Source organism: Cydia fagiglandana, chromosome 14 (assembly GCF_963556715.1).
Source record: "Cydia fagiglandana chromosome 14, ilCydFagi1.1, whole genome shotgun sequence".
NCBI classification, from domain to species: domain Eukaryota; kingdom Metazoa; phylum Arthropoda; class Insecta; order Lepidoptera; family Tortricidae; genus Cydia; species Cydia fagiglandana.
In genome coordinates, this window is record NC_085945.1 from 43996 (window position 1) to 71921 (window position 27926).

Consider the following 27926-nt stretch of genomic DNA (forward strand, 5'->3'; position numbering starts at 1 on the left):
GCCGACGTTCGACAAACTGCATGCGCTGCGCCGGCGTTAACGAGACGCTGACGTTCAAAAGACGCCACTGGCGTCGCGGCGCCGCAACGTGAACGTTGCGTGACATATGAGTCATATGACTATGACAAAACTTCTAAATCGCAAATGTCTCTAAATATCTGTGTGTATTAATCGTTAATTTTGTTGTGGTTGGTATTTTATATGTATTAGCATCGTTGTAAAATCAAATGAATGACTCTACTTTATACTTACCGTTAGGTATTTTAGTTCATTGTCAGTTTTTTGGCGAGACCGAAATGCAAAAACCCATAAATAAGTAATTAGTGTAGATAGAAGTTGCTTGATCTTCCAGTGTACATAACCAAAATGTCGTTGAAAGGTGAAATGCAAACAACAAGCAAAAAAAAATATCGTATGTAGGTAGTAAGTGTAGATAGAGGTTCTGGTCTGGATGCAGATGCACGGTGTGTGAGTGTGCTGTGGGGTGCACATCACATATCCGTGCGACATGACGTGCCGAGAGGAGAGGAGGCCGCAGACTCCGCGGCGACGGCGCGGGGGCGCGCGGCGGCGGCGGCGGCGGGACCGCGCGCCAGTCCGCGCCGCGCCGAGCGAGCGACGTCACGTCTCTCTGTCCTCCGCACACTGCGTGCATCACGCGGAGACACTCGCGAGCGACGCGATCTGTCATTTATCCTACAATCCGAGTTCTGACCGTTGGAAATATCATTGTTGTGGTGAAGTGAAGTGATGATAACTCGTCCGCGGCCCGCATGACGGGCGCCATGTGGCGCGCGCTGGTGCCGGCGCTGCTGGTGCTGGCGGGCGGTGCAGGCGGCGACGGCGGCGGCTGCGCCGAGCCGCTGCCGGCGGGGTGCGCGTGCGGCGCGGCGGGCGCGGGCGCGGCGTGGGGCACGCGCCTCTCCTGCCGCGCCGCCGGGCTGCGCGTGCTGCCGCCTCTGCACGCCGCCCTGCTTGAACTGTGAGTACCTCTGAACTTCCTTAACTTCAGGCAAAAATGCTACGCGTCTTTTCCATGAACGCTTTAAATAACAGATTTTAGGATTGTCGTGTGCGTACCTATATGTAAATCCGGCAGCCGTATTGCATTTCTTCGTTTCGATGTGATCGGTCGATCGGATCGTGACCGGTCGGGATAAATACGAGTAGACTACATAGGTATATAAACAGTCGTAGTTCCTCATAAAGTCCTCAAGGTTGATCATGATCGAGTGCGAAGTTGACATGACACCGTGCGAGTGGGCGCAGCGCAGGCTGAGCGGCCTCAGATGTATGCGCCGGCGGCGGCGAGCGGCGGTGCGCGCGCGCCGCGCGTTGAACTCTTTTGCTTAGCGCCGGCGCTACAACCACCTCCGCGTCCGCGCAGCCTGAACTTTAACAAACTCCTTGATTTTACCTTTCAACAGAAAAATAAACTACATTTATTTCGTACAGTCACATGTAAAAATATATTACACAACGAAACGAAGGCAGCAACAATATCTGACACGATCTTATTATAGAGCCATAAGAGCATGTCATATTTTTGCGGCCTTCGAAGAGTAACATATTATTGCAGGTGACTAATTTTTCTAAGTAAAATTTCTGTAAACCACCTATGTTCATTAAACAAACGCAAACTTATAAACTCTTTGATCCAAAATAAGTTTTATTATTTAACCAACTATACCTCAACGTCGTCAACTCACTTGTTGGTCTTGTTTGCTTCCATTTGATATCCCCATTAAGGAAAGAGATGTTAGAGATGCAACTAGCCGCTAGCGCAACTCGATGAAAACTAATACCTCCTATATGTATAAACCACGAAATGAGTAGGTATATGGGTGTTGTTATGGTAAATATTGCACATCGTTATTACAGCAGCATTCAAACTCGCTGCTCTTCGTCCTGTTGTGATTAGTTAAATAATGAAAGATATTTCCTACTTTATCTTTAAATTAATTTAAAAAATTGCATTTGGGATGCGACAGCTGAAGTGCACGTCACAGTGTACATACTTACTACAAACAATAGGGAAACGTATCTATGAAACGACTGTGAACGGATCCGCGCTGAGGTAAATTCGTGTAATGTATTCGCGAGTGAGTTTTATTTCAGCAGCACCCGAACCTCTAATTGCGAGTCTTTTGTTTGAGTCCTTTGACGAACTCGACTCCTTGTTACGAAACTCTACGCTCAAAAATCTTCAGATCTTTGTTAGTCCCACGTAGAGTGTAGAGTCTTTTTCAACCGCATCTGAAAAGCACTCGAGCGTTAGAGCGTTTCGGATGTCGGAAGGAAGTTAAATGTCAGTTATATGTGTTTTTCTGTATTAATTTATGCATTTAAAATATAAATAACGCAAAAACGGCGAACTTAACGCCAATGGCACTCTCCTGCAACTGTTTTTGTCATAGGCGCCTTCCGACATCCGATATCGGAGAAGCACTTCCGATAAATTGAACCATGTCGGATTCCCTCGTCAGCTGCCGGACAGATAGGTAATATTGGTTTGTGTGCGTAGGTATGTGCAGGCATAATGCTTGTTGTAGTGTGCCTGGTTGTTGTAGGGGTATGTATAGAGGCATCCGATATCGGATGGGATAATGTGAAGACGCTCTTATGTATATTTATGTACCTAACCCGTACATTTTATTCCTGACAATACCAAAGATTGGGGTCCGTAACTAGTTAAAGAGAACTCAAGTTTCGACTTACCTATATGAGTATGAAGAACGTAGTCGAGTCTTAAACAGAGGATTCAAAAGACTCGAGTCTTAGAACGTTAAAACTTAAAACGAGACCAACATTATTTGAAAAATGATGAACCTGGGTCCTACGCGAGGCGCGAGTGCGATCGCGAGCGGCGCGAGGGACTCTAGCAAGAATAACGAGCACTCGGGTATTGCTCTCAACGCATTTGAAGTATCCTGAGCACTCTACCGGCTAGACTACTCGTGGGTACAAGAGTTTTGTGCTAGTTTCAACTATTGACTTTTATTATTTATTACATTGGACATATTAACTGTGTGCAAGGCTAAAACATATTAAAATTAAACTAGCACTCATAAGGCGCATAACATTTCGTGTGTAAAATGTAATTTGTGAGAGTAGTGTAGTATGATTAGTTTCGACGACTATAGATACATCAATATTACTTATTCTGTGTCAGAGGGTAACCTTCAACATTCGAAGAACTAAAGAAATTCTCCCGTGTTGAGCGCTAATGAACGGTCCTAATGAACGGTCAATTTAAAATTAGTATTTCAACTATAAATATTTACCATGAGTCAGGGAGGGACTTATTGTCTGTAATATTGACTGACTATGAATCTGTTTCTCGAACAAAGTTTTGATTGTTTGTGTTATTTTTTACACATACATTGTTAGTTATTTACATCTAATACCTATAAACGAGCAATTCTTGTTAAATCAGATATATATTTCGGGGATCTCGGAAATGGCTCTAACGATTTAGATGAAATTTGCTATATTCGGGTTTTCGGGGGCAATAAATCGATCTAGCTAGGTCTTATCTCTGGGAAAACGCGCATTTTTGAGTTTTTATAAGTTCCCCGAGCAAAGCTCGGTCTCCCGGGTTGTTTAAAGTTCGTTGCTCTGAGCCTTACCGCGTCATTGACAATGACAATACACCGTTCAAGTGTCTGTCATCATTTTGTTGAATTTTCTCAAGTGAACAATGAACAGCAACAGCCGGCATTATCCTGTTGCAACAAAATTTACCTACAAACAACTTGTTGTCTCTCGCTTGAGAATATCCTCCGCTGGCTGTGCCTGCCAGGCTTGTTTGCGCCCGGATTTTATTTCCTGTATCATATCAGTAGCGAGAGTGAAGGGACTCGGGGCGATAGCGCTCCCCGGAGCCCGAGGGGGCTGAGGCGTGCGGGCGCGAGGGGCAGGGCTGCTGCATAGCCAACATCATATTCCCGATTCAAGCAGAACTTGTCGATATGTGCATATTTTTCAAAGATATCCAAATCATAAAATGTAAACTATTTACATAAAATAAAAACCGGCCAAGTGCGAGTCGGACTCGCGTTCCAAGTGTATCTTGCCCATCCTCACCTCCGGTACCTGGTCACTAACTGAGGCGAGGAAATCCCGGCTCAAGGCTTTGGCAAACCAAAGGGCAATGGAGCGAAGTATCCTGGGTGTCCGATGATCTGACAGGGTGAGGAACACAGAGCCCAAAACCCGAGTCGTTGATGTTGGGGTAAAGACCGCCAGGCTAAAGTGGGACTGGGCTGGACATGTCTGCAGGATGTTTGATGATAGATGGGCCAAAATAATCACTGGCTGGCATCCCCAGGGTAGTCGTGGCAGAGGCAAACCGAGAAAGAGTTGGCGGGACGACTTGGATGCCTGCCAGCTGGATGGGCGGTATCTCGCTCAGCACAGGAAGAATAGGAAAGGGAGAGGGAAGGCCTTTGCCCAGCGTGTCCCAACATAGGCTAGTAAAAAAATGTGTCTGACTTCCGAAGCAGCCCGAAACGCAAAAATTACCGAATGTAAAAATGGTGCAAAAAATTTAACTTGTTTACAATACTAAAGTAAACCATACAACTGGAGTTTCTTACGCCACATCTTTTCTTGATAGAACTGTGTGGCTACCACCAGGTTAGCACTGACCACGGAAAAACAAAAAAAACAAGTTTTTTGTTTTCTGTGGCATAAACGCTATCGAGATGCTATCGAAAACGTAATAGGTAACTCTATCTAATATGCATTTCGCGCGTACTCGCATATTAGTGCGAGCAAGCTGACTCACAAACTATAGCTTAAGTTTCATGAGCGAGAACTCGTGCAGTCCGGCGGCAACCCTGCGCGTACGCGTGTGGAACTAGCAACAGCAAGCGACTCCGCCGAGACCGACTTCCCAACAAGCGCTACATTTACTTACAACGCCATTACTTACTTTATTTGATCTCGAGACGCCGCGCCGCCTCGGCCCGGGGTTCCCGCGCCGCGGCCGCCGGCTGTTTGTATAGGTAATTAGGTATTGTATATAAACAGTTAATTTAACTAATCGTTTGATTTACGAGTCTCCGCCGCACCGCACCGCACCGCCACCGACGGACGCAGCCACGCCGCTGAAAAACGACCGCCTAATTATATAGGCAGCAATCATTTACTGTAATTAATTAATTAATAATCTTTGTAATAACCTTGTGAAAGAGATAGCTATTTTAGGGTTCCGTACCACAAAAGGAAAAAACGGAACCCTTATAGGATCACTCGTGCGTATGTCTGTCTGTCCGTCTGTCACAGCTTATTTTCTCGGAAACTATTACTGGACCAATTAAGTTAAAATTTGGTACACATGTAAATTAGCGACCCAAAGATGGACATGTAACATAAACAAATGAATTTTAAACATGGGGACCACCTTTGGGGGGTAAATGAGAAAGTTAAAAAAATATTTTTTTTCAAACTATACCTATCGTGTTATAAATATCTAATATATCAAATGCTCATCTTGAGAATTTCAAACATTTAAAATACATAAGTTAGAAGTTATTTAAGAAAAAAAACCCGACTGCAAAAAGCTATCTTTAGAATATAATAAAAAAACTGAAAAGAAAAAAACAAGTTCAGTAGTCGAGAACATTGAATCAGTTTCATGATTAACATTTCGTATGTCAATTTGGACCTTGGAGTTTAAAAATAATGTCCAAATCGCTTGTGACGGATCCGGAACGAGGCATACAAATCGTTATGACACAGATAAAACAAACTATACATTCTTATACGAAACAGCAACTTCAACAGTCGGGACCCATTAAAAGTCTAGGCTGCGGCACTAATGTTGACAATAATGGGTCCCGACTGTTAAAGTTGCTGTTTCGTATAAGAATGTATAGTTTGTTTTATCTGTGCCATAACGATTTGTATGCCTCGTTCCGGATCCGTCACAAGCGATTTGGACTTTATTTTTAAACTCCAAGGTCCAAATTGACATACGAAATGTTAATCATGAAACTGATTCAATGTTCTCGACTACTGAACTTGTTTTTTTCGTTTCAGTTTTTTTATTATATTCTAAAGATAGCTTTTTGCAGTCGGGTTTTTTTATTTTCTAAATTATCTTTTTTTATTTAACACTTTTTAGTTAGTATTATCTTAGGTACCTATTCTAATCAAATTTAATGATAAGGGAAACGTAAAAAATATAATTTAATAAATAGGTACTTACATAACGATATGACACCACTTGACATATAGTATGTCAAGTGTCAACTTTTTATACTTGCATACATACATCTTCTTCTATCTATCTATATATCTATATACATATAAATAAGCTGAAGACGGTCGAAAGTCTGTACATCTATATCCTATATACATATAATAAAGCTGAAGACGGTCGAAAGTCTGTACATGGAAGATATTTGAAATAAAGTTGGCTGGGGATACTTAGAATCGATAACAGAACACGTTCCAAAAGTTTTTAGAATTTTTGTCTGTTTGTCTGTTTATTTGAACGCGCATCACGTGAAAACGGCTGAACGGATTTTGATGAAAACTTTACTAATCTGTCGAGAAAATTCCCGGCCAGGTTATAGGCTATAAAAATTCAACCCCTAAAAGGGGGGGTAGCCACAAAAATCGATTGACTTAAGTTTGCCCCTGAATCTTATGGCGCTAGTTAGGAAGGAGGGGCAAACTTTTTTCAAATATGTGCTACCACTATTGAGTACCCTGGTAAACTAACAGATGGCGCTGAATTTAATACGTTGTGACATGAATAAGCCACCGAGGAAAAATTTTGCCAATTTAACTCTATGTTTAGAAGAGGGGTTACGGATATCAACAAAAATAATTGAATAAATATGTTGATTTAATAAATTAATAATACAACAAAATTAAACGACAGTAAATTAATTGCTCCTCATTGCACAGTGCCATCTTTTGGGGAACTGAGTAAAAATTAAGTAATCAAGAAAACTAAAAATGAGTTTTACGTAGTGGTAAAATAAACACATATCAACACGCTCTGCCTTAATTACACTTGGGCGTGGATCCAAATCCAAGCTTTCTTCTTTCGCAGCTGGGCCTTCTGCCTTGCTCAGACTTCACATTCACTTAACTTGGTCAATTCCAAGCTCTGCTTTCTTGCATCTTTTCTATATGAAAACAACCTCGAGACCCTTAAATATCGAGCCCCATGCGAAGCTAGGCTGATAGAAAACTGTCCCATCCCTTCTCTGTATGAAGTCCTGGATTCGCGCCTGGTTGGGACTAAAAGTAAAAATGTACAACTGTCTATCAAATTGCGTTTTATATATATATCGAAAAATTTTCAATTACATTATAACATATAATAAAGGTGACATTCGGGTGGCGACTGCAGCAGCTTTACTCTGTTGTAACGTTACTGCTGCAGCACTGTCAATTTTCGTGATAAAATTATGTGACTGATTTCCATTCTCAGCTGTAATGCGGCAATGAACGTCACTCAAATTACCAAAAAAATTCAATGTAATCTCGATGACCCTAGGGAGAGGGGGCACCATGGTCTAGAAATGCTTAGGGCATCAAATATCTTAATCTGGCACTGGTCGTTTGCGGAGTGAAACGATTTGGGACTCGCATTTTATACGCATTACCATGCCTTCCCGAAAAAAATCGAATCATTCGCGAAAGTCTCGCAACGCATTGAGGTTACAAGGGGCACGTGATCTTCCTCAGGAAGATCCTGAAGAAGACCACGGTGAGTGGGTGGCGCTCTAGCCAGGCAGGCCGCTTCGCTTTCGCTCGCGCGCGTATACCTTACTGTATCCTCCGATATAGGTACATCTACTACTCTGTAGTTTAAATCACGTGTAAAATTTGAATAAGGGCGAAAAAAACTATTGATTTTGGAGTGTAGTTTTTTCAGTGGTACCTAATTGTAAAATATTTTATCTGGACTACAGTCCTCTAGCATATCCATCTGTCAACTTTACTTCAAGTTCCGCTTTCAGGGGAGAGGGAGAGAAATTAGGCTTAGAAATAAGTCGCTTACTGACACAGACCGAATTCCACGCGGGCGGAGCTGCGGGCACAGCTAGTACTTATACTTAAATAAATACGTACGTACATATAGGCTTCATTATAATATTTTTATTTATATTATAGGATAGTCAGTAGTCACATAGTCACATTGGCCTCCTGTGCGTCGCGCAGTGCAGTATTAATACTGAACAGAATTACTATAACTTTATAACGTTATAGATTTTAAATGGTCACTCTAAATGAAAAACTGTAAAAGAAACCTATAACTGATTTTTAAATACCTATTCAGTGATACCCCACTCGACATATTTCGTTAACTTTTTTTTTTTCAATTTTGGTTCTGGCGTCTGGTTGTCGCCATATTGAATTTTGATTACTGTCATGTCTTTAGTGACACACGCAAGAGTAAGACGGTTCGATTGACGTAAGAATTATCAAAATCGGTTCACGCGTTTGGTCTCTGGAGTGCCACATAGGAACAAACATACATACATACATACATACATACATACATACATATATAGGCTGATAAACACATTACCCTCCTTTGCGTCGCGCAGTCGGGTAAAAAAATAGCCAATAAATGACCATTCCTTCTCTTTATCTCCGAAACCACTGGGTCTCAAGTTTTGAAAAAGTACACAATATACTTACATAGTTCTTTACCTTTAGATGACAGGAAAAACTATTAGAAATGTGCAGTCAAGCGTGAGTCGGACTTACTTAATGTACGGCACCCTTGAAACGTGAGTCCGACTCGAACTTGGCCGGTTGTACCTACCTATCGATTCATAATAGTCTTCCTTGGATACGTTCCTTGTTATCTATACCTAGCTTAATATTTCGAAGAATACTCGCTTTTCTATATAAATCATAATTGCTTTGTCAGTAGGTAAGTATGTCCCTACAAGTACCTAATGCATGCCAAAATTTTATACAGCATATATAATTTTCATTTTGTTTCTAATAAAAAACAAAAGATATAATAAGATCATTTTTCAGCCGTAATTATTATAGCCAGCCGGTGCCGCACCACTTGGTTAAGATGAAATTGACGGTAACACATAACATAAAAAATGAGTATTACGCATAAATAATATCCTCAAAGGTCGCGCTGGGGCGAGGGCGGTGGGGCGGGCGCGGGTAAACAGAGAGCGTGATTTATGTCCCGCGGCGTGTTTATTAGAGCCGCGGCCGCCCTAACGATGTTAGCGCCGAGGTGTTACATACAGTCACACGAGGGATGATGCACGAGCGCCGTCCGTCATGTTGTACACCACACCACACCACACTGTAACTGACAATTCGTAAATCTTATTGCGGAGACATAAAGTCGTGTTGTGACACGACTGACCATTCACAAACCTCAATATCGTTACAATAAGGTTCATTGAATCAGTTTAGTGCGTCGATGATGGCAAATGTTGTTGCGATGCGCTAGTTGCACCGCGTATCGATTGAACCACGCGCTATTAATAGCAACTCCTGCTGCACCCACACGAGGGCACGAGAGGTACGGGGCAGGGGCACGAGGCCGAGGGGCACGGGGCGCCCGGCCTCGGCCGCGTCCTCCGTCTGAACTAAACCCTCTAATTGGAGTCCAATAAGCGCGAGGTCTGCGATAAATACCTCAAGGCTTGTTTACTCCGCGCTGAGAAACATGCTACCCGTATCTATCTACCTACCTATCAACTGATCTAGTTACGATTACATTGGTATAAATATTATCTAGACACATATTTGCGCTCCAGTATTGTGCAACGCTGTACTTTATCATTCCGATTTATTATGTAAATATTTAGATTGCGATTCACAATTACTAGTGTTATTGTAATATCTTATAATGTAAATTATAAATGTGACAATAATTCAGTTCAAGGGCAAAATATTGTGATTGCAAATGCATATAAATATACATAATTATTTAATTTATCAAACTGTCTAATTAATGTACCAACATAATACAACACGTCTAACATGGTGTGGTGACGGGCCTACACCAGCATACTATTATTTATTCTGTGCCTACTAAACTACAAATGTAATACAACACGTCTAACATGGTGTGGTGACGGGCCTACACCAGCATACTATTATTTATTCTGTGCCTACTAAACTACAAATGTAATACAACACGTCTAACATGGTGTGGTGACGGGCCTACACCAGCATACTATTATTTATTTTGTGCCTACTACACTACAAATGTAATACAACACGTCTAACATGGTGTGGTGACGGGCCTACACCAGCATACTATTATTTATTCTGTGCCTACTACACTACAAATGTAATACAACACGTCTAACATGGTGTGGTGACGGGCCTACACCAGCATACTATTATTTATTCTGTGCCTACTACACTACAAATGTAATACATCACGTCTAGCATGGTGTGGTGATGGACCTATAATCCAGTAACTTTGTCGAATTTTGTAACCTTTTGCGTCAAATCCGGTAGTTCTGATTTTTTGCAGGCTTGTTTATGATGTTGGCTCAATGAATAATCCAAGTTTGTGCCCACGAGCGCCGAACGCAACTTTGTCAAAAATCGAATAAACCGCAAGTTTTTTTAGATTTGGGCGATTATAACCCTAAAGTACTAGTTTTTGGTAGTAACTTTCTAGGGAGTTTATAAAGTAGACTAAATTTGCTACAATAAGACACTAGAATTGTCTCTGTACATCTAATATTTTCCGAGATAAAGCCTTTCAAAATTTTATAATTTACAGCATACTATTATTTATTCTGTGCCTACTACACTACAAATGTAATACAACACGTCTAACATGGTGTGGTGACGGGCCTACACCAGCATACTATTATTTATTCTGTGCCTACCTACACTACAAATGCAATTGGCACGAAGTTCAGTTGGTTGAGCGGTGGGCTGGCTGGGCTGGTATCCCAGACTTTTCCTTTATTTTTAAGCATTGTGTTACCTATCATTAGCAAACGTTTCTGCTTAATACAAAATTATATAATTTAACAAATGCTTTGTTAGCACAGTCACGTACTACAGTTAACATCAATAATATAATAACAATTTATGAAACAACGCACCAAAAGTATTTATGCCTCCTTAAAATAATTTTCCAAATAGAGATAGTAGGTATATCTTATTTTATTTATTTTATTTTATTGTAGTTTTATTAAGTTAGCAGTTTAGCATGTTGTCGTACAATCAAATTTAAATTAGAACTAGGAATGTGTCGCAGCTTTCATTAGATGACGAGTTCCAGGCCGCGGCCACTCGCGCCTGATAAATCTGTCTGACAACGACATTAATCTCCACGTCGCTATGATACGTCGCGTCGTACATCACACGCACTCGCTACGCACGTCTAAGGCGACTTCAAACGGACCCGTTTGACACGCCATTCAACATCCAGCAAGAAAGCTATTTCTGACAGCGCAGCGGCGGAGTCAGTGACCGCGGCTGCCGACTCCCGCTGACGGAAGATAAGATAAGGCGACGCGAGGGCCGATGAAATATGAGCGGCGACCCGCCGGTGAAGCCTTCGCTAAAATAACTTCCAGCTCACTCTCTAGCTAGGTAACTCGTCTTATACTTAGTAAAAAAAACTCTAACCATAAAATAATTTTGTGTGTATTCATGATCATGAGCGTTGCTAACTGACACGGACGCGTGCGACGGATTTAACTAGAACGGCACCCGCTCCATGCACCCACGCTAATAGCTAGAGGACACCACCCTTGTTGCATTGTTCTCGCGTTTCTAGGGTTCCGTACATAAGTCCGACTCACGCTTGACTGCACATTTCTAATAGTTTTTCCTGTCATCTAAAGGTAAAGAACTATGTAAGTATATTGTGTACTTTTTCAAAACTTGAGACCCAGTGGTTTCGGAGATAAAGAGAAGGAATGGTCATTTATTGGCTATTTTTTTACCCGACTGCGCGACGCAAAGGAGGGTAATGTGTTTATCAGCCTATATATGTATGTATGTATGTATGTATGTATGTTTGTTCCTATGTGGCACTCCAGAGACCAAACGCGTGAACCGATTTTGATAATTCTTACGTCAATCGAACCGTCTTACTCTTGCGTGTGTCACTAAAGACATGACAGTAATCAAAATTCAATATGGCGACAACCAGACGCCAGAACCAAAATTGAAAAAAAAAAAGTTAACGAAATATGTCGAGTGGGGTATCACTGAATAGGTATTTAAAAATCAGTTATAGGTTTCTTTTACAGTTTTTCATTTAGAGTGACCATTTAAAATCTATAACGTTATAAAGTTATAGTAATTCTGTTCAGTATTAATACTGCACTGCGCGACGCACAGGAGGCCAATGTGACTATGTGACTACTGACTATCCTATAATATAAATAAAAATATTATAATGAAGCCTATATGTACGTACGTATTTATTTAAGTATAAGTACTAGCTGTGCCCGCAGCTCCGCCCGCGTGGAATTCGGTCTGTGTCAGTAAGCGACTTATTTCTAAGCCTAATTTCTCTCCCTCTCCCCTGAAAGCGGAACTTGAAGTAAAGTTGACAGATGGATATGCTAGAGGACTGTAGTCCAGATAAAATATTTTACAATTAGGTACCACTGAAAAAACTACACTCCAAAATCAATAGTTTTTTTCGCCCTTATTCAAATTTTACACGTGATTTAAACTACAGAGTAGTAGATGTACCTATATCGGAGGATACAGTAAGGTATACGCGCGCGAGCGAAAGCGAAGCGGCCTGCCTGGCTAGAGCGCCACCCACTCACCGTGGTCTTCTTCAGGATCTTCCTGAGGAAGATCACGTGCCCCTTGTAACCTCAATGCGTTGCGAGACTTTCGCGAATGATTCGATTTTTTTCGGGAAGGCATGGTAATGCGTATAAAATGCGAGTCCCAAATCGTTTCACTCCGCAAACGACCAGTGCCAGATTAAGATATTTGATGCCCTAAGCATTTCTAGACCATGGTGCCCCCTCTCCCTAGGGTCATCGAGATTACATTGAATTTTTTTGGTAATTTGAGTGACGTTCATTGCCGCATTACAGCTGAGAATGGAAATCAGTCACATAATTTTATCACGAAAATTGACAGTGCTGCAGCAGTAACGTTACAACAGAGTAAAGCTGCTGCAGTCGCCACCCGAATGTCACCTTTATTATATGTTATAATGTAATTGAAAATTTTTCGATATATATATAAAACGCAATTTGATAGACAGTTGTACATTTTTACTTTTAGTCCCAACCAGGCGCGAATCCAGGACTTCATACAGAGAAGGGATGGGACAGTTTTCTATCAGCCTAGCTTCGCATGGGGCTCGATATTTAAGGGTCTCGAGGTTGTTTTCATATAGAAAAGATGCAAGAAAGCAGAGCTTGGAATTGACCAAGTTAAGTGAATGTGAAGTCTGAGCAAGGCAGAAGGCCCAGCTGCGAAAGAAGAAAGCTTGGATTTGGATCCACGCCCAAGTGTAATTAAGGCAGAGCGTGTTGATATGTGTTTATTTTACCACTACGTAAAACTCATTTTTAGTTTTCTTGATTACTTAATTTTTACTCAGTTCCCCAAAAGATGGCACTGTGCAATGAGGAGCAATTAATTTACTGTCGTTTAATTTTGTTGTATTATTAATTTATTAAATCAACATATTTATTCAATTATTTTTGTTGATATCCGTAACCCCTCTTCTAAACATAGAGTTAATTTGGCAAAATTTTTCCTCGGTGGCTTATTCATGTCACAACGTATTAAATTCAGCGCCATCTGTTAGTTTACCAGGGTACTCAATAGTGGTAGCACATATTTGAAAAAAGTTTGCCCCTCCTTCCTAACTAGCGCCATAAGATTCAGGGGCAAACTTAAGTCAATCGATTTTTGTGGCTACCCCCCCTTTTAGGGGTTGAATTTTTATAGCCTATAACCTGGCCGGGAATTTTCTCGACAGATTAGTAAAGTTTTCATCAAAATCCGTTCAGCCGTTTTCACGTGATGCGCGTTCAAATAAACAGACAAACAGACAAAAATTCTAAAAACTTTTGGAACGTGTTCTGTTATCGATTCTAAGTATCCCCAGCCAACTTTATTTCAAATATCTTCCATGTACAGACTTTCGACCGTCTTCAGCTTTATTATATGTATATAGGATATAGATGTACAGACTTTCGACCGTCTTCAGCTTATTTATATGTATATAGATATATAGATAGATAGAAGAAGATGTATGTATGCAAGTATAAAAAGTTGACACTTGACATACTATATGTCAAGTGGTGTCATATCGTTATGTAAGTACCTATTTATTAAATTATATTTTTTACGTTTCCCTTATCATTAAATTTGATTAGAATAGGTACCTAAGATAATACTAACTAAAAAGTGTTAAATAAAAAAAGATAATTTAGAAAATAAAAAAACCCGACTGCAAAAAGCTATCTTTAGAATATAATAAAAAAACTGAAACGAAAAAAACAAGTTCAGTAGTCGAGAACATTGAATCAGTTTCATGATTAACATTTCGTATGTCAATTTGGACCTTGGAGTTTAAAAATAAAGTCCAAATCGCTTGTGACGGATCCGGAACGAGGCATACAAATCGTTATGGCACAGATAAAACAAACTATACATTCTTATACGAAACAGCAACTTTAACAGTCGGGACCCATTATTGTCAACATTAGTGCCGCAGCCTAGACTTTTAATGGGTCCCGACTGTTGAAGTTGCTGTTTCGTATAAGAATGTATAGTTTGTTTTATCTGTGTCATAACGATTTGTATGCCTCGTTCCGGATCCGTCACAAGCGATTTGGACATTATTTTTAAACTCCAAGGTCCAAATTGACATACGAAATGTTAATCATGAAACTGATTCAATGTTCTCGACTACTGAACTTGTTTTTTTCTTTTCAGTTTTTTTTCTTAAATAACTTCGAACCTATACATGTAATTATGTATTTTAAAATTATAAAAAAATATGTCCATCTTTGGGTTACTAATTTACATATGTGTACCTCAACTTAATTGGTCCAGTAGTTTCCGAGAAAATACCCTGACAGATGGACAGACAGACAGACGCACGAGTGATCCTATAAGGGTTCCGTTTTTTCCTTTTGAGGTACGGAACCCTAATAAAGTTAGGCTACCATCAAGCCGTGCAGCTACGCTTGGATTGGAACAATAGCGTGGCGTGAGTGACGCGTAGTGGAATGAAGTGGAGGCTCGCGATCACTGAAGTTAGTTGTTGATAACCGAACTGAACAAAAGGCCAAGTAAACAATCAATTTTGTATTCAACTAATCCATCGACTTAATAAATTTAGCGAAGGCTATAGAAATTTAAATAGTCAATTAAGTAGTCAACAAATACACTAAATTAAGTCACTGAATTGCCCATTTACTTATTACATATCTATGAGATTCATTTTCGAAGCTCTGAGCGTCGCTGTCGGCGGCAAAAGCTTCGCAACGTTTTTGCGAAGCTCAGCAAAAAAATTGCCAATCCATTGAAAAGAAAAAGGCTGAGACTTAAACTTGTCACATAACACGCAACCAGCTAGCGCTACAAGGCTACAGAATTAAATAATACATGTTACACATATCTTAATAACCGGGATTTTTATATAAGTGCCGATATCTCAAAAAGTGCTAAGTATAAGACGTTGGTGGTTGGTTTTAAGTCATACAATTTAAGAAATTGATAGGTACAAGTACATGGTACAATGAGTTAAAAGTGCAGGCAGTATGGAGTAGGTAGAGTGTGACGTGGCGGGCGCATGCGCGGCGCGTGCGTCAGCGCAGCGGGTCAAGAGCGCCCGCCGCCGCCGCCGGCGCTGCGGCCCGGGAACTCGTATTGTTCGTGCGACGAACACGAGTCGAAAACACCGATGAACTAGTATGAGAGATCAAACACGAGCCTTTTGAGCATCGACGTCTAATGAAAATACAGCGCTACTAAAAATGGTATCGCTGCGCAGTTGCGCCAACGTTGTGTCGAGCAGCAGCTACATACATAGTTGACTACACGTGTTGTTACTCGTACGTCCCCAAAGGGGGAGGATGAAGGAGAAAGACGCTAAAAAATTATATAATTGTGGCTACAGGAACTACCTATACCTATGTAGTTGAGCCAAGGAAGGTCTCGGCTCGGGGCGGGGTCTTGCCGCTCGCCGGTATTTTCACATGCATATCAGGGGATTCTGATATCGGTCCTGCAGTTATTTTGTGAGCAACCTGTTTATGTGTATCAAGACTGTTAAGTTCACGTCACACTGTCGGATTCGAGTCGCTGCGTCCGCGCAACCCTTGGGAACGCATCACTTGCTGCACTCGCGCGCAATCACATCTGTCTCAAGGCGCACACGACTTGCCGAGCGTGGCCGGCGCATGCGCATGCTATGTGGTCGCATGTGCGGGATGCGCCGCGCCCCATTCACCGGCGCTGTGGGTCGAGGCCGGCGGCCCCGGGCGGGGCGGGTTGGGAGGAGGGGGGTGCATTCATGGCGCGAGCCGCGACGCTTGGCCGCCGGCCAGCTGATGCCCGACATCACGCTCCACTTGACACATCAAAGGCCAAGCTAGATTGCTACTTGCCAAATTCCCTGGTTAAAATACAAAATGCATTTATTTCATTGAAAACAAACCCGCGCGAAAGCTTCATTCATTTGCGCTCGAAAGGGGAGCGCTGCGCTGCATGTCGGTCTCATTCCATTCAACGTAAACTACGGAAGTATTTCCGAGGCGGAGCTTATTTTGCATCAAATAACGTGTAATATGCAGTAGTTAGGGGGTGGAGGGGGTGTCCGGAGTCCGGGCAACGACCGCTGCCGGCGGCAGACGCTCGCCGCTCGCCCACCGACTATCGACGAGGACGGGGCTGCTGTATTTATTGCACATCGTGTGCCCACAAGCAAAACTAATGGAAAAGCATTTTCATAAAGTATAGGAAACCTAGTAGCTATTTTACAGACAACGAACGAAATGCCGCTCTTTCAAAGATATAGAGCTTATCTTTCAGATGCGATAGAGCCGAGAAAATATGGCAGTGACCCGTCATCGTCAACAACCATGCTGCGCAAGTCATTTTCCGCTAGGAAAAGGGAATTGTTTCTTGCGACAAATCCGGCCTATTATCGGGACAAGCCGCTCGGTGTAGGGCTGCGAGGTCTATCAATCACCCGCCGATAGTATCGCGCGGCGAAATTAAATCCGCTGTGAATGAGTCGTGGGAGGGAGGGGAGGGGAGGGAGGGCCGGATGATGGATGACGCCAATAACGAGGCGTCAGCCGCGGCGCGGGTCGCGCGGCGACGGTTGCCGCGGCAGCGAACCGCCACCGCACCGCTGCCGCCTCGCCGCGGAACTTGCGGATTCCATTGCATTACCTGCCGTCCACTGCTTACGCATGCCTAATTGCCTATCTCATTCACAAACAATAACTGTTGAATTTGTGCAGCAATCATTTGTTTAGGATCGTCTCTAATTCCTAACAAACTAGTAAACTCGGGACTCTATTTATGATCTAATCACCAGCTTAAATTGTAGTTCATTTAAGTGTTGATTTTAAGGGTGGGTAGCCCTTAAAATTAAATATATAAGTACTATCAGTTTCAATTACTGAGATACTTTTAAGCTCACAACAAGTTCATTGCTGACAAAGAATGTTCAAAAAGGCCAAAAAGCTCGTTCTTGGGCTATAACCACGAAAATCGAAGTTCGCAAATTGCGGGGATTTTTCTCTGTCACTCTAATTACGTCTTCGTTGGAGTAAAAGAGAAAGATCCCCGCAATTTGCGAATTTCGGTTTTCGCGGTAGCCGCTTTGTTTCACAAAATCCGCCAGGTTTATTGCAGTGTTTTGTCCTTGTTTCAGTTGTAACTCTGTAGTAGTTGTAAGTAGTTCTCGGGAATGGTTCTCAGGGCATTGTGAGCGTACCTTACTACTAGCCAGCCGGTCCACGAGTGTTGTTAAGTGTTCGCTTGTAAAAGTTGTAAATAACAGGATCATGACGTACGGACGGGACGGGACGGGGCACGGCCATTGGTCGCAGTCGCGCTGAACTTGAACAAAACTAAACAGCTACTACATATTACTATTATTCAATTCACTGTTCAATTTCTAAATCTCTTTGTAAATGCATAACATAAGTGATGTTTTTCGTAAGTAGGTACAGAATCGTAACATTATTGCTGAAAGTCGCCAAATCCCACTTTATTCTTGTTGTGGTCTCCATTGGTCAGGTTATACCTCTTCGTAATTCTTCTATCGTAAAAGCAGAGACGGGACGTCTCGACGTCTCATGGGTCCTCCGCCTACACGATGAGCCAGCACCGGCCACTCCAAGGGACGCAGCCATGCGGTAGAATGAGATAGCAATATCACTTGCTCCCATAAATACGTCCCTTGGAGTGGCCGGCGCTGGGCCATCGTGTAGAGGAGCCATCAGGTAGGCAAGGAACCACTACCTACACTATAGGCAAGTGCGCTCTCCTGATTAATACACCTAAGTTGGGTATTTCGATCGTGAGGCTAAGTTGACGGCGAGGCGACACAGTGACCACGTGAATTAACGTGAATTAAAACCGCTACAGAACCCATTTATTTGTCATCATGAAAAGAAAATGTACAGTCACCTGTACATTTTCATATGTTACACAAGGAAGGCCGCAAAAATATCTGACACGATCTTATTTGTAGAGCCAATAAGAGCGTGTCACATATTTTTTCACCTCAGCAGCTCGAACAAGGGTACTTTGCTTCGTAAAAACAGTGAGCAAAATGCGATTTTGCTCACTGAGTGAGACAAAATGACATTCAAGTGACCTTTATAGTCAAATGCCATTTTAACATGCTGGGTCTAATACAAGATCGAAATGTGTACTTGGGTTTTTTTATCTCTGTCCCTTTAACACTGTTAGCAAAAAGAAACAGACAAAAAAAGTTAAAACGACATTCAACGGTATATTGAGGGTTTATAATAGTTTATAATAGTCCCCCGAGAACTCACTCCAGACCGCATCGTTCCAAACCACGTACGAGTATGAATTCTTAATAATAAATTAATAAAAATAAAGTTGTAGATTTGATAAAAAATAATAAAATACTATATTTTAGGTACTACACATATTTTAGGTATTGTACAGTTAAAATAATGAACTCCAAAAATAAACAGATTAGGTATCACGCAATAGTACATTACTACAGAGGCCGGGACAAAAGGGGTTGCCGGCCGAAGACATATAGACGGCCGAGCGAAGCGAGGCCGGATAGGTCTGAGCGCGGGCAACCCCATTTCCCGCCGAGGTATGTATAGTGCTTTTCTCAAACATGCAATGAAATAAATAAAATAAAAAATCCACGAAACCCAAGTTTTATTTATAGAAAAAACTAAAAGTAAACTACACCCAAAATATAACCAACACGTACCTATATCATTATCACGCGTATGTTTTACACGAGTCGTGTATTTTTACTACCCGTATATTTTCATGTATCTTTGATTTTTTCGCCTTGTATCCGTCTGACTGTCGTTTTCGTCACATAAGTTTACATAGTCTTTCATGTTGATATCATGTTTCACATACATCGTTGCTTTATGCATGGAGTAAATAAGAATAATTTCCACAGTGTTGACGAATTTGTAGTTACATTCATTTAAAATATGCCACAAAACTGTTTCTAATAAACTGTAAGCCATTTTTCTTAGTTTCTCAAATAATAAAATTGCCATAAGCAACCATATACATACTTCGTCTTTGACTTGGCGGCAGAGGCTGCAAGTTATTTAAAATCAATTCTGCTTACGCTGCCAATTCCAACACCTACGATTACAATTAATATTAATTTCATTATTTCGTCGGAACTCATATTAAAGTCAAAAAATCAACAACGCACCATAAATCCAATAAAACAGAATGAATATTTTTCAACTTTACCTCCATAACAATTTAAAAAATATAACTACGCGTGTTTGAGTAGACCGTTTTACCGCTAACGTTTAGATGAAATATTTTAAATGTTTTTATTTGTGTAGTTAAATTTATAATTTAAAATTATATAATGTATTATTTATTAAGTTCATGTTGATTTTATACAAATAAAACTGCAAATTATAGCAAACATTGTTTTTTGTTTTTTTTTTATAGGCGTAGTGGCAGAGTGTCATTACGAACCATAAAGCAAATACTGCCTCTAGTTTTTTTTAATGGATTAATGCCACGATGCTGTGTCACAAATATCTGTGAAATGAAAATTAAAAAAGAGGACTTTGCCGGCCTAGGCCTGCAAGATGTGTATGAAATTCCATTAACGACCTTTTGTCCTAGCCGCACCTGAAACGTCATACTTCGCAGCCTATTATAAGGAACATAACATCAATATTTCATTGCATGTTTGAGAAAAATTAATTATTTTACTTTTAAGAATTTCTACCATAGTTGACAAATAGTACGTATCCGCAATTCGGACCGTATCATACAAAGTTATCTATTGAAGTGTCAGTTGATGTTCGTTCTTTCCATATTATTTTACTGAAATTTATTATGACGTTTTGTTTTTGTGTTCGATTGCGGTAATTAAACTCAATTGTTTGTAGATCTTAAGAAAACATGAGTGCAGGTATTAAGTGATGAAGAAGGATTAAATTTTTCAAGTTGCCTAATAGGTATGTTCTCACTGCTGAGATGAAAAATTTTGTGTACTACACGAGATCAAAGTTATTTACATCTAGTGAGCTTTTAAGTCCCTTAACTACGCTCAAGATTCTAAATTAGATTGACTCGCTACGCTTATGAATCTATTATAGAATCTTTCGCTTGCACGGGACTCAAAATAAGCACTCGAAGAAATATCAAACTTTGATCTCTTGTTATACAAATAACTATTGCGGCTTTCGAAGAGTATGTTAGGTATTTACTCTTGTAGTGTATTTATAGTATATTATTGCAAGTGTACCTACTCGTACCTATACCTAATGAAGTGGTACCTATTAAATTTCTTGACGGTCCAATATCAATGTATATATGTATGTAATTTGGATATCGCTCAATAATCTCAATAATTTATATGCTCTTAGTTGGAATGCCGCCCTAGGGGTAGGGGTGGGGGGTCGCGCGCGTCAGCGATCGTCAGCCGCTCAACGCGCGCTTTACGAGCGGCTACAACTTACATTCGTCCGCACTTACAACTGACGACGCGTATGCCTTGTCGCCAATACACAAGGTCCACCAATAATAATGGAGTGTTACCGCCAGTTCACGTTTACGAGCGACCGACTGCTGCACTCCGTGCTCGTAAATCGTCAGCCGCCCGCTCCCGCTCCCGCCCCGCCGCGCCGCGCCTCGCCCCGCCCCGCCGCGCCGCGGGGCCCGTCGCCGAACTTCTGATTGCCTCTCGACCTTGGTTAATGACACTTCTTGGACAAGTTTTTCGCCTTTTTCCTTAACGGGTACTAATTACCTTCAACGTTTTCCCAGAAAAAGTTTATATCTTGGAGAAGAGAAACGACAGTAAATTTAAGAGTTATGGCGAAACTTCAAAAAATATGAATACTTAAATAGGTAGATACCTAATCAAGTTAAGGCAAAAAATGTCGTACAGTCCCACAGTGTAATTTAAGGATGAACCAGGATAATCAAAAAAATATAATTAAGTATTAATTACTGAATAAAATATTATAGGTAGGACAAGGATTTAATAAACGTGCAATAATAAGTTACACAACGAAGGTCGCAAAAATATTTTAGATCTGTAGAGCCATATAAGAGTGTGTTACGTATTTTGACGGCTTTCAAAGAGTAACATATTATTGCAGGTGAGTGTACAATGTACGCGTTTGTTGCAGGGACCTGTCGCACAACAACATCACGACGTTGCCGCGCGGCGCGCTGCAGCCGGCCGCCTCGCTGCGCGACCTGTGAGTACCTACCTGTCGCACAACAACATCACGACGTTGCCGCGCGGCGCGCTGCAGCCTGCCGCCTCGCTGCGCGACCTGTGAGTACCTACCTGTCGCACAACAACATCACGAGACGTTGCCGCGCGGCGCCGGATCCGACACTATCGGAAGAATTTTATCGGATGTAGGAACCGACACTATCGGATGTAGGATCCTACATCCTAAATTGTAAGTTTTATTTACCTGTCCTAGTGGATTCGCAGCAGTAAATCAAGACATTTCCCGATAGTCTGCGCTGCGGAGCAGTAAACCGCCGCCGGCGCTCGCACATATAATTGCGGGCCGCAGCCCCGCGGTCCCTCGACGACTACAAACTTTACCGCCAAGGATTACAACCCTTACATTTTTACAACATAATAATAAACTTGAATTAAGCTTTAAGCCGCGCCTGAATCAACTTTAGCGTAATTAATGTAGCACTTTACGGGCGAGTCACATCTCGTGATTGATAAAAGGGTCGCGCGGGTGGTTTACGTCGTACGATAAACCGCGCCATCTAGTTTGCATGATGTCAGTCATCACTCATCAATGTTCTAGTTTAGTTCGGGCAGACAATTAAATTTTGGCAAGTTTGTCTATGGAACGACAGTTTTCAGAATTTTCCGTAAAATGTCGACAACATTTTAATAGGGTTGTAAAATGTCGACAACATTTTACAACCCTATAAAAATTAATGTGGTTGGGGTCTATTGGGGACATTGGGGTTGAGGGACTCAGTGTTTGTTTGTGTAGCAACTTAAAAGCCAACAGGCTTTAAAAATACTTCGGTCCGATACCTACTCTGTGCCTAGTTCACGCGGCGTCACCTAGGTAATTTTCTATAAAATAAAAAATAACATAAAGTACTGCCCATGTCGAATACTAGTGCAGCATCGAGCACTAGTACTTCTACCTTATTGATGATTGAGAATTAGTAAGGTTTGTTTTAAAGATAATTAATTTCTCTCTCTTATGCCTATATATATGTCGTAGTCAGATTGTATAATCCGCCGTATTACATTACGGCTAGCCGTTTTCAAAAACAGGGGCGTTTTGAAATGCGGCGGTTCGACGATTAGCCGGATTGTCACTGCGATACGTTCTTCAATAAGGCGGCCCACGTTTAGCCGCATCGTACATTGTAGAGTGACCAGTTCTTCAGATTTGATGGACACCCCAGCGTTTGTCAGGCAGCGCCACGAGTGTTAAAAATGGGAACTAAAAACTGTCAAAGCGGCGGCTAATGACTCGCTGTATTACATTACGGCTAGCCGTGTTGAAGAACGTATGGCGCCGAATACATTCCGGCGGATTCTCATTCAGCCGCATTCAATGCGGCTAATCGTTAAACCGCCGCATTTCAAAACGCCCCTGTTTTTGAAAACGGCTAGCCGTAATGTAATACGGCGGATTATACGATCCGACTGCGACATATACATTATCAATCTCCGCGATTGAATGAATCAAAGACATGATGTTATTTCGTGTGTGTGTGCAGGAATTTGTCGGCGAACATACTGGAGTCCGTGTCGGCGGGCGCGCTGTGCGGCGAGGGCGGCGCGGGCGCCGTGCGGCTGGCGCGCCTCGCGCTCGACGGCTGCGGCCTGCACGCGCTGCCCGCGCATGCGCTGCGGAAGCTGCACCACCTGCACTACCTGTCAGTACCACACTCACCTGCCTCACTCTATCTTCACTTGTTACACCTCCTCATATCATACGTGCCTCCAGATTTAGCGAATGCTACACGCGGCACGGCGGCGGCGCAATCGGACGTTACCATCAAGTTGAAGGAGCGACTCTGTGAGTGTGAGTCTTCTGAGAAAGTTTGAGAGCCCACTCCGATGTCTGTTTTGAACCCACCAGTGAAGATTCTCAGCTCATGGGCATTTTGAGTCCTTCGTGATTGTCGTCCTCATGTATGTAATTGTCATCATCATCATCATATGAGCCAGAGGACGTCCTCTGCTGGTCATTAGGCATATATATATATATATATAATTGTACTGTGTACATCGAAGATAGCTTTTTACCCGACTGCGCGACGCAAAGGAGGGTAATGTGTTTATCAGCCTATATATGTATGTATGTATGTATGTATGTATGTATGTTTGTTCCTATGTGGCACTCCAGAGACCAAACGCGTGAACCGATTTTGATAATTCTTACGTCAATCGAACCGTCTTACTCTTGCGTGTGTCACTAAAGACATGACAGTAATCAAAATTCAATATGGCGACAACCAGACGCCAGAACCAAAATTGAAAAAAAAAAAGTTAACGAAATATGTCGAGTGGGGTATCACTGAATAGGTATTTAAAAATCAGTTATAGGTTTCTTTTACAGTTTTTCATTTAGAGTGACCATTTAAAATCTATAACGTTATAAAGTTATAGTAATTCTGTTCAGTATTAATACTGCACTGCGCGACGCACAGGAGGCCAATGTGACTATGTGACTACTGACTATCCTATAATATAAATAAAAATATTATAATGAAGCCTATATGTACGTACGTATTTATTTAAGTATAAGTACTAGCTGTGCCCGCAGCTCCGCCCGCGTGGAATTCGGTCTGTGTCAGTAAGCGACTTATTTCTAAGCCTAATTTCTCTCCCTCTCCCCTGAAAGCGGAACTTGAAGTAAAGTTGACAGATGGATATGCTAGAGGACTGTAGTCCAGATAAAATATTTTACAATTAGGTACCACTGAAAAAACTACACTCCAAAATCAATAGTTTTTTTCGCCCTTATTCAAATTTTACACGTGATTTAAACTACAGAGTAGTAGATGTACCTATATCGGAGGATACAGTAAGGTATACGCGCGCGAGCGAAAGCGAAGCGGCCTGCCTGGCTAGAGCGCCACCCACTCACCGTGGTCTTCTTCAGGATCTTCCTGAGGAAGATCACGTGCCCCTTGTAACCTCAATGCGTTGCGAGACTTTCGCGAATGATTCGATTTTTTTCGGGAAGGCATGGTAATGCGTATAAAATGCGAGTCCCAAATCGTTTCACTCCGCAAACGACCAGTGCCAGATTAAGATATTTGATGCCCTAAGCATTTCTAGACCATGGTGCCCCCTCTCCCTAGGGTCATCGAGATTACATTGAATTTTTTTGGTAATTTGAGTGACGTTCATTGCCGCATTACAGCTGAGAATGGAAATCAGTCACATAATTTTATCACGAAAATTGACAGTGCTGCAGCAGTAACGTTACAACAGAGTAAAGCTGCTGCAGTCGCCACCCGAATGTCACCTTTATTATATGTTATAATGTAATTGAAAATTTTTCGATATATATATAAAACGCAATTTGATAGACAGTTGTACATTTTTACTTTTAGTCCCAACCAGGCGCGAATCCAGGACTTCATACAGAGAAGGGATGGGACAGTTTTCTATCAGCCTAGCTTCGCATGGGGCTCGATATTTAAGGGTCTCGAGGTTGTTTTCATATAGAAAAGATGCAAGAAAGCAGAGCTTGGAATTGACCAAGTTAAGTGAATGTGAAGTCTGAGCAAGGCAGAAGGCCCAGCTGCGAAAGAAGAAAGCTTGGATTTGGATCCACGCCCAAGTGTAATTAAGGCAGAGCGTGTTGATATGTGTTTATTTTACCACTACGTAAAACTCATTTTTAGTTTTCTTGATTACTTAATTTTTACTCAGTTCCCCAAAAGATGGCACTGTGCAATGAGGAGCAATTAATTTACTGTCGTTTAATTTTGTTGTATTATTAATTTATTAAATCAACATATTTATTCAATTATTTTTGTTGATATCCGTAACCCCTCTTCTAAACATAGAGTTAATTTGGCAAAATTTTTCCTCGGTGGCTTATTCATGTCACAACGTATTAAATTCAGCGCCATCTGTTAGTTTACCAGGGTACTCAATAGTGGTAGCACATATTTGAAAAAAGTTTGCCCCTCCTTCCTAACTAGCGTCATAAGATTCAGGGGCAAACTTAAGTCAATCGATTTTTGTGGCTACCCCCCCTTTTAGGGGTTGAATTTTTATAGCCTATAACCTGGCCGGGAATTTTCTCGACAGATTAGTAAAGTTTTCATCAAAATCCGTTCAGCCGTTTTCACGTGATGCGCGTTCAAATAAACAGACAAACAGACAAAAATTCTAAAAACTTTTGGAACGTGTTCTGTTATCGATTCTAAGTATCCCCAGCCAACTTTATTTCAAATATCTTCCATGTACAGACTTTCGACCGTCTTCAGCTTTATTATATGTATATAGGATATAGATGTACAGACTTTCGACCGTCTTCAGCTTATTTATATGTATATAGATATATAGATAGATAGAAGAAGATGTATGTATGCAAGTATAAAAAGTTGACACTTGACATACTATATGTCAAGTGGTGTCATATCGTTATGTAAGTACCTATTTATTAAATTATATTTTTTACGTTTCCCTTATCATTAAATTTGATTAGAATAGGTACCTAAGATAATACTAACTAAAAAGTGTTAAATAAAAAAAGATAATTTAGAAAATAAAAAAACCCGACTGCAAAAAGCTATCTTTAGAATATAATAAAAAAACTGAAAAGAAAAAAACAAGTTCAGTAGTCGAGAACATTGAATCAGTTTCATGATTAACATTTCGTATGTCAATTTGGACCTTGGAGTTTAAAAATAAAGTCCAAATCGCTTGTGACGGATCCGGAACGAGGCATACAAATCGTTATGGCACAGATAAAACAAACTATACATTCTTATACGAAACAGCAACTTTAACAGTCGGGACCCATTATTGTCAACATTAGTGCCGCAGCCTAGACTTTTAATGGGTCCCGACTGTTGAAGTTGCTGTTTCGTATAAGAATGTATAGTTTGTTTTATCTGTGTCATAACGATTTGTATGCCTCGTTCCGGATCCGTCACAAGCGATTTGGACATTATTTTTAAACTCCAAGGTCCAAATTGACATACGAAATGTTAATCATGAAACTGATTCAATGTTCTCGACTACTGAACTTGTTTTTTTCTTTTCAGTTTTTTTATTATATTCTAAAGATAGCTTTTTGCAGTCGGGTTTTTTTTGTGAATCCGTAGAAGAGCCGGCCGCAAATTTTCTAACCGACTTGATACCACAATGAAATGCACAATGGTTTCCCATAAAAATGATGCTAAGTCCGAATTCGATAGGTAGTCTGCCACGGCGGAACTTGCCGAAAGTACGAAAAAGAAGGCCACTTCCGGTGCTAAAAAAGGGGGTTGATTTAACCCATCTGATACCGAAATAATAATTATGGCAGCAGTTAGAAATTTACATGTAGACCCATAAAAGTGAAGTCTGCCAGTATTTTTTTTGCCGGAAGTGCTTGGCAGACGCTCTCAAAGGTGGCCACCGGGACCCCTAATTTAACCCATCTGATACCACCATGAAACCAATTCCAGTCGGTAGGTATGAACCCTCATGTCAGGAATATATAAGTCTGCCAAGGCTTTTCCTGCCGAAACACCTTGGCAGACGAGATTATGTGAGCAAGGTAACCATCGGTTACCGTACACTAACCCATCTGATACCACCATGAAACCAATTCCAGTCGGTAGGTATGAACCCCCATTTTAGGAATATATAAGTCTGCCAAGGTTTTTCCTGCCGAAACACCTTGGCAGACGAGATTATAAGCAAGATGACCATAGGTTACCGTACACTAACCCATCTGATACCACGATAAAACCAATTCCAGTCGGTAGGTATGGCTTCCCTTTATCTTGCATAATATCGATTGTCCGAAATACACTTCGCATAGCAGGTTTCGCAGAAACATTTTTAACCGAATGATACTTTTGCATAATTGTATAATTAGCATAACTGTCATGTCGCATAACATTCATTTGGCAGAATTTTGAATAGCAGAATACTACTATCGTCGATTTTACATACGCAGAATTGTATGTAGCATAAATTACATTCCACCGAATTTCTTATGGCATATTGCTCATATTGTAGACTTGAATTTCGCAGAATG

General features: G+C 41.2%; 1 protein-coding gene across 1 annotated transcript in view; it reads left to right on the forward strand.

Annotated features, from left to right (window-relative positions):
* Nucleotides 1-698: 698 nt before the first annotated feature.
* LOC134670873 (lutropin-choriogonadotropic hormone receptor) overlaps nucleotides 699-27926 on the forward strand; it is a 94806-nt gene continuing 67578 nt past the window's right edge. The window contains exons 1-3 of the mRNA XM_063528688.1: nucleotides 699-982; nucleotides 21837-21908; nucleotides 23428-23586. Coding sequence (XP_063384758.1) covers nucleotides 774-982; nucleotides 21837-21908; nucleotides 23428-23586 — 440 coding nt within the window. The 5' untranslated portion in view covers nucleotides 699-773. The remainder of the gene's footprint in view (nucleotides 983-21836; nucleotides 21909-23427; nucleotides 23587-27926) is intronic.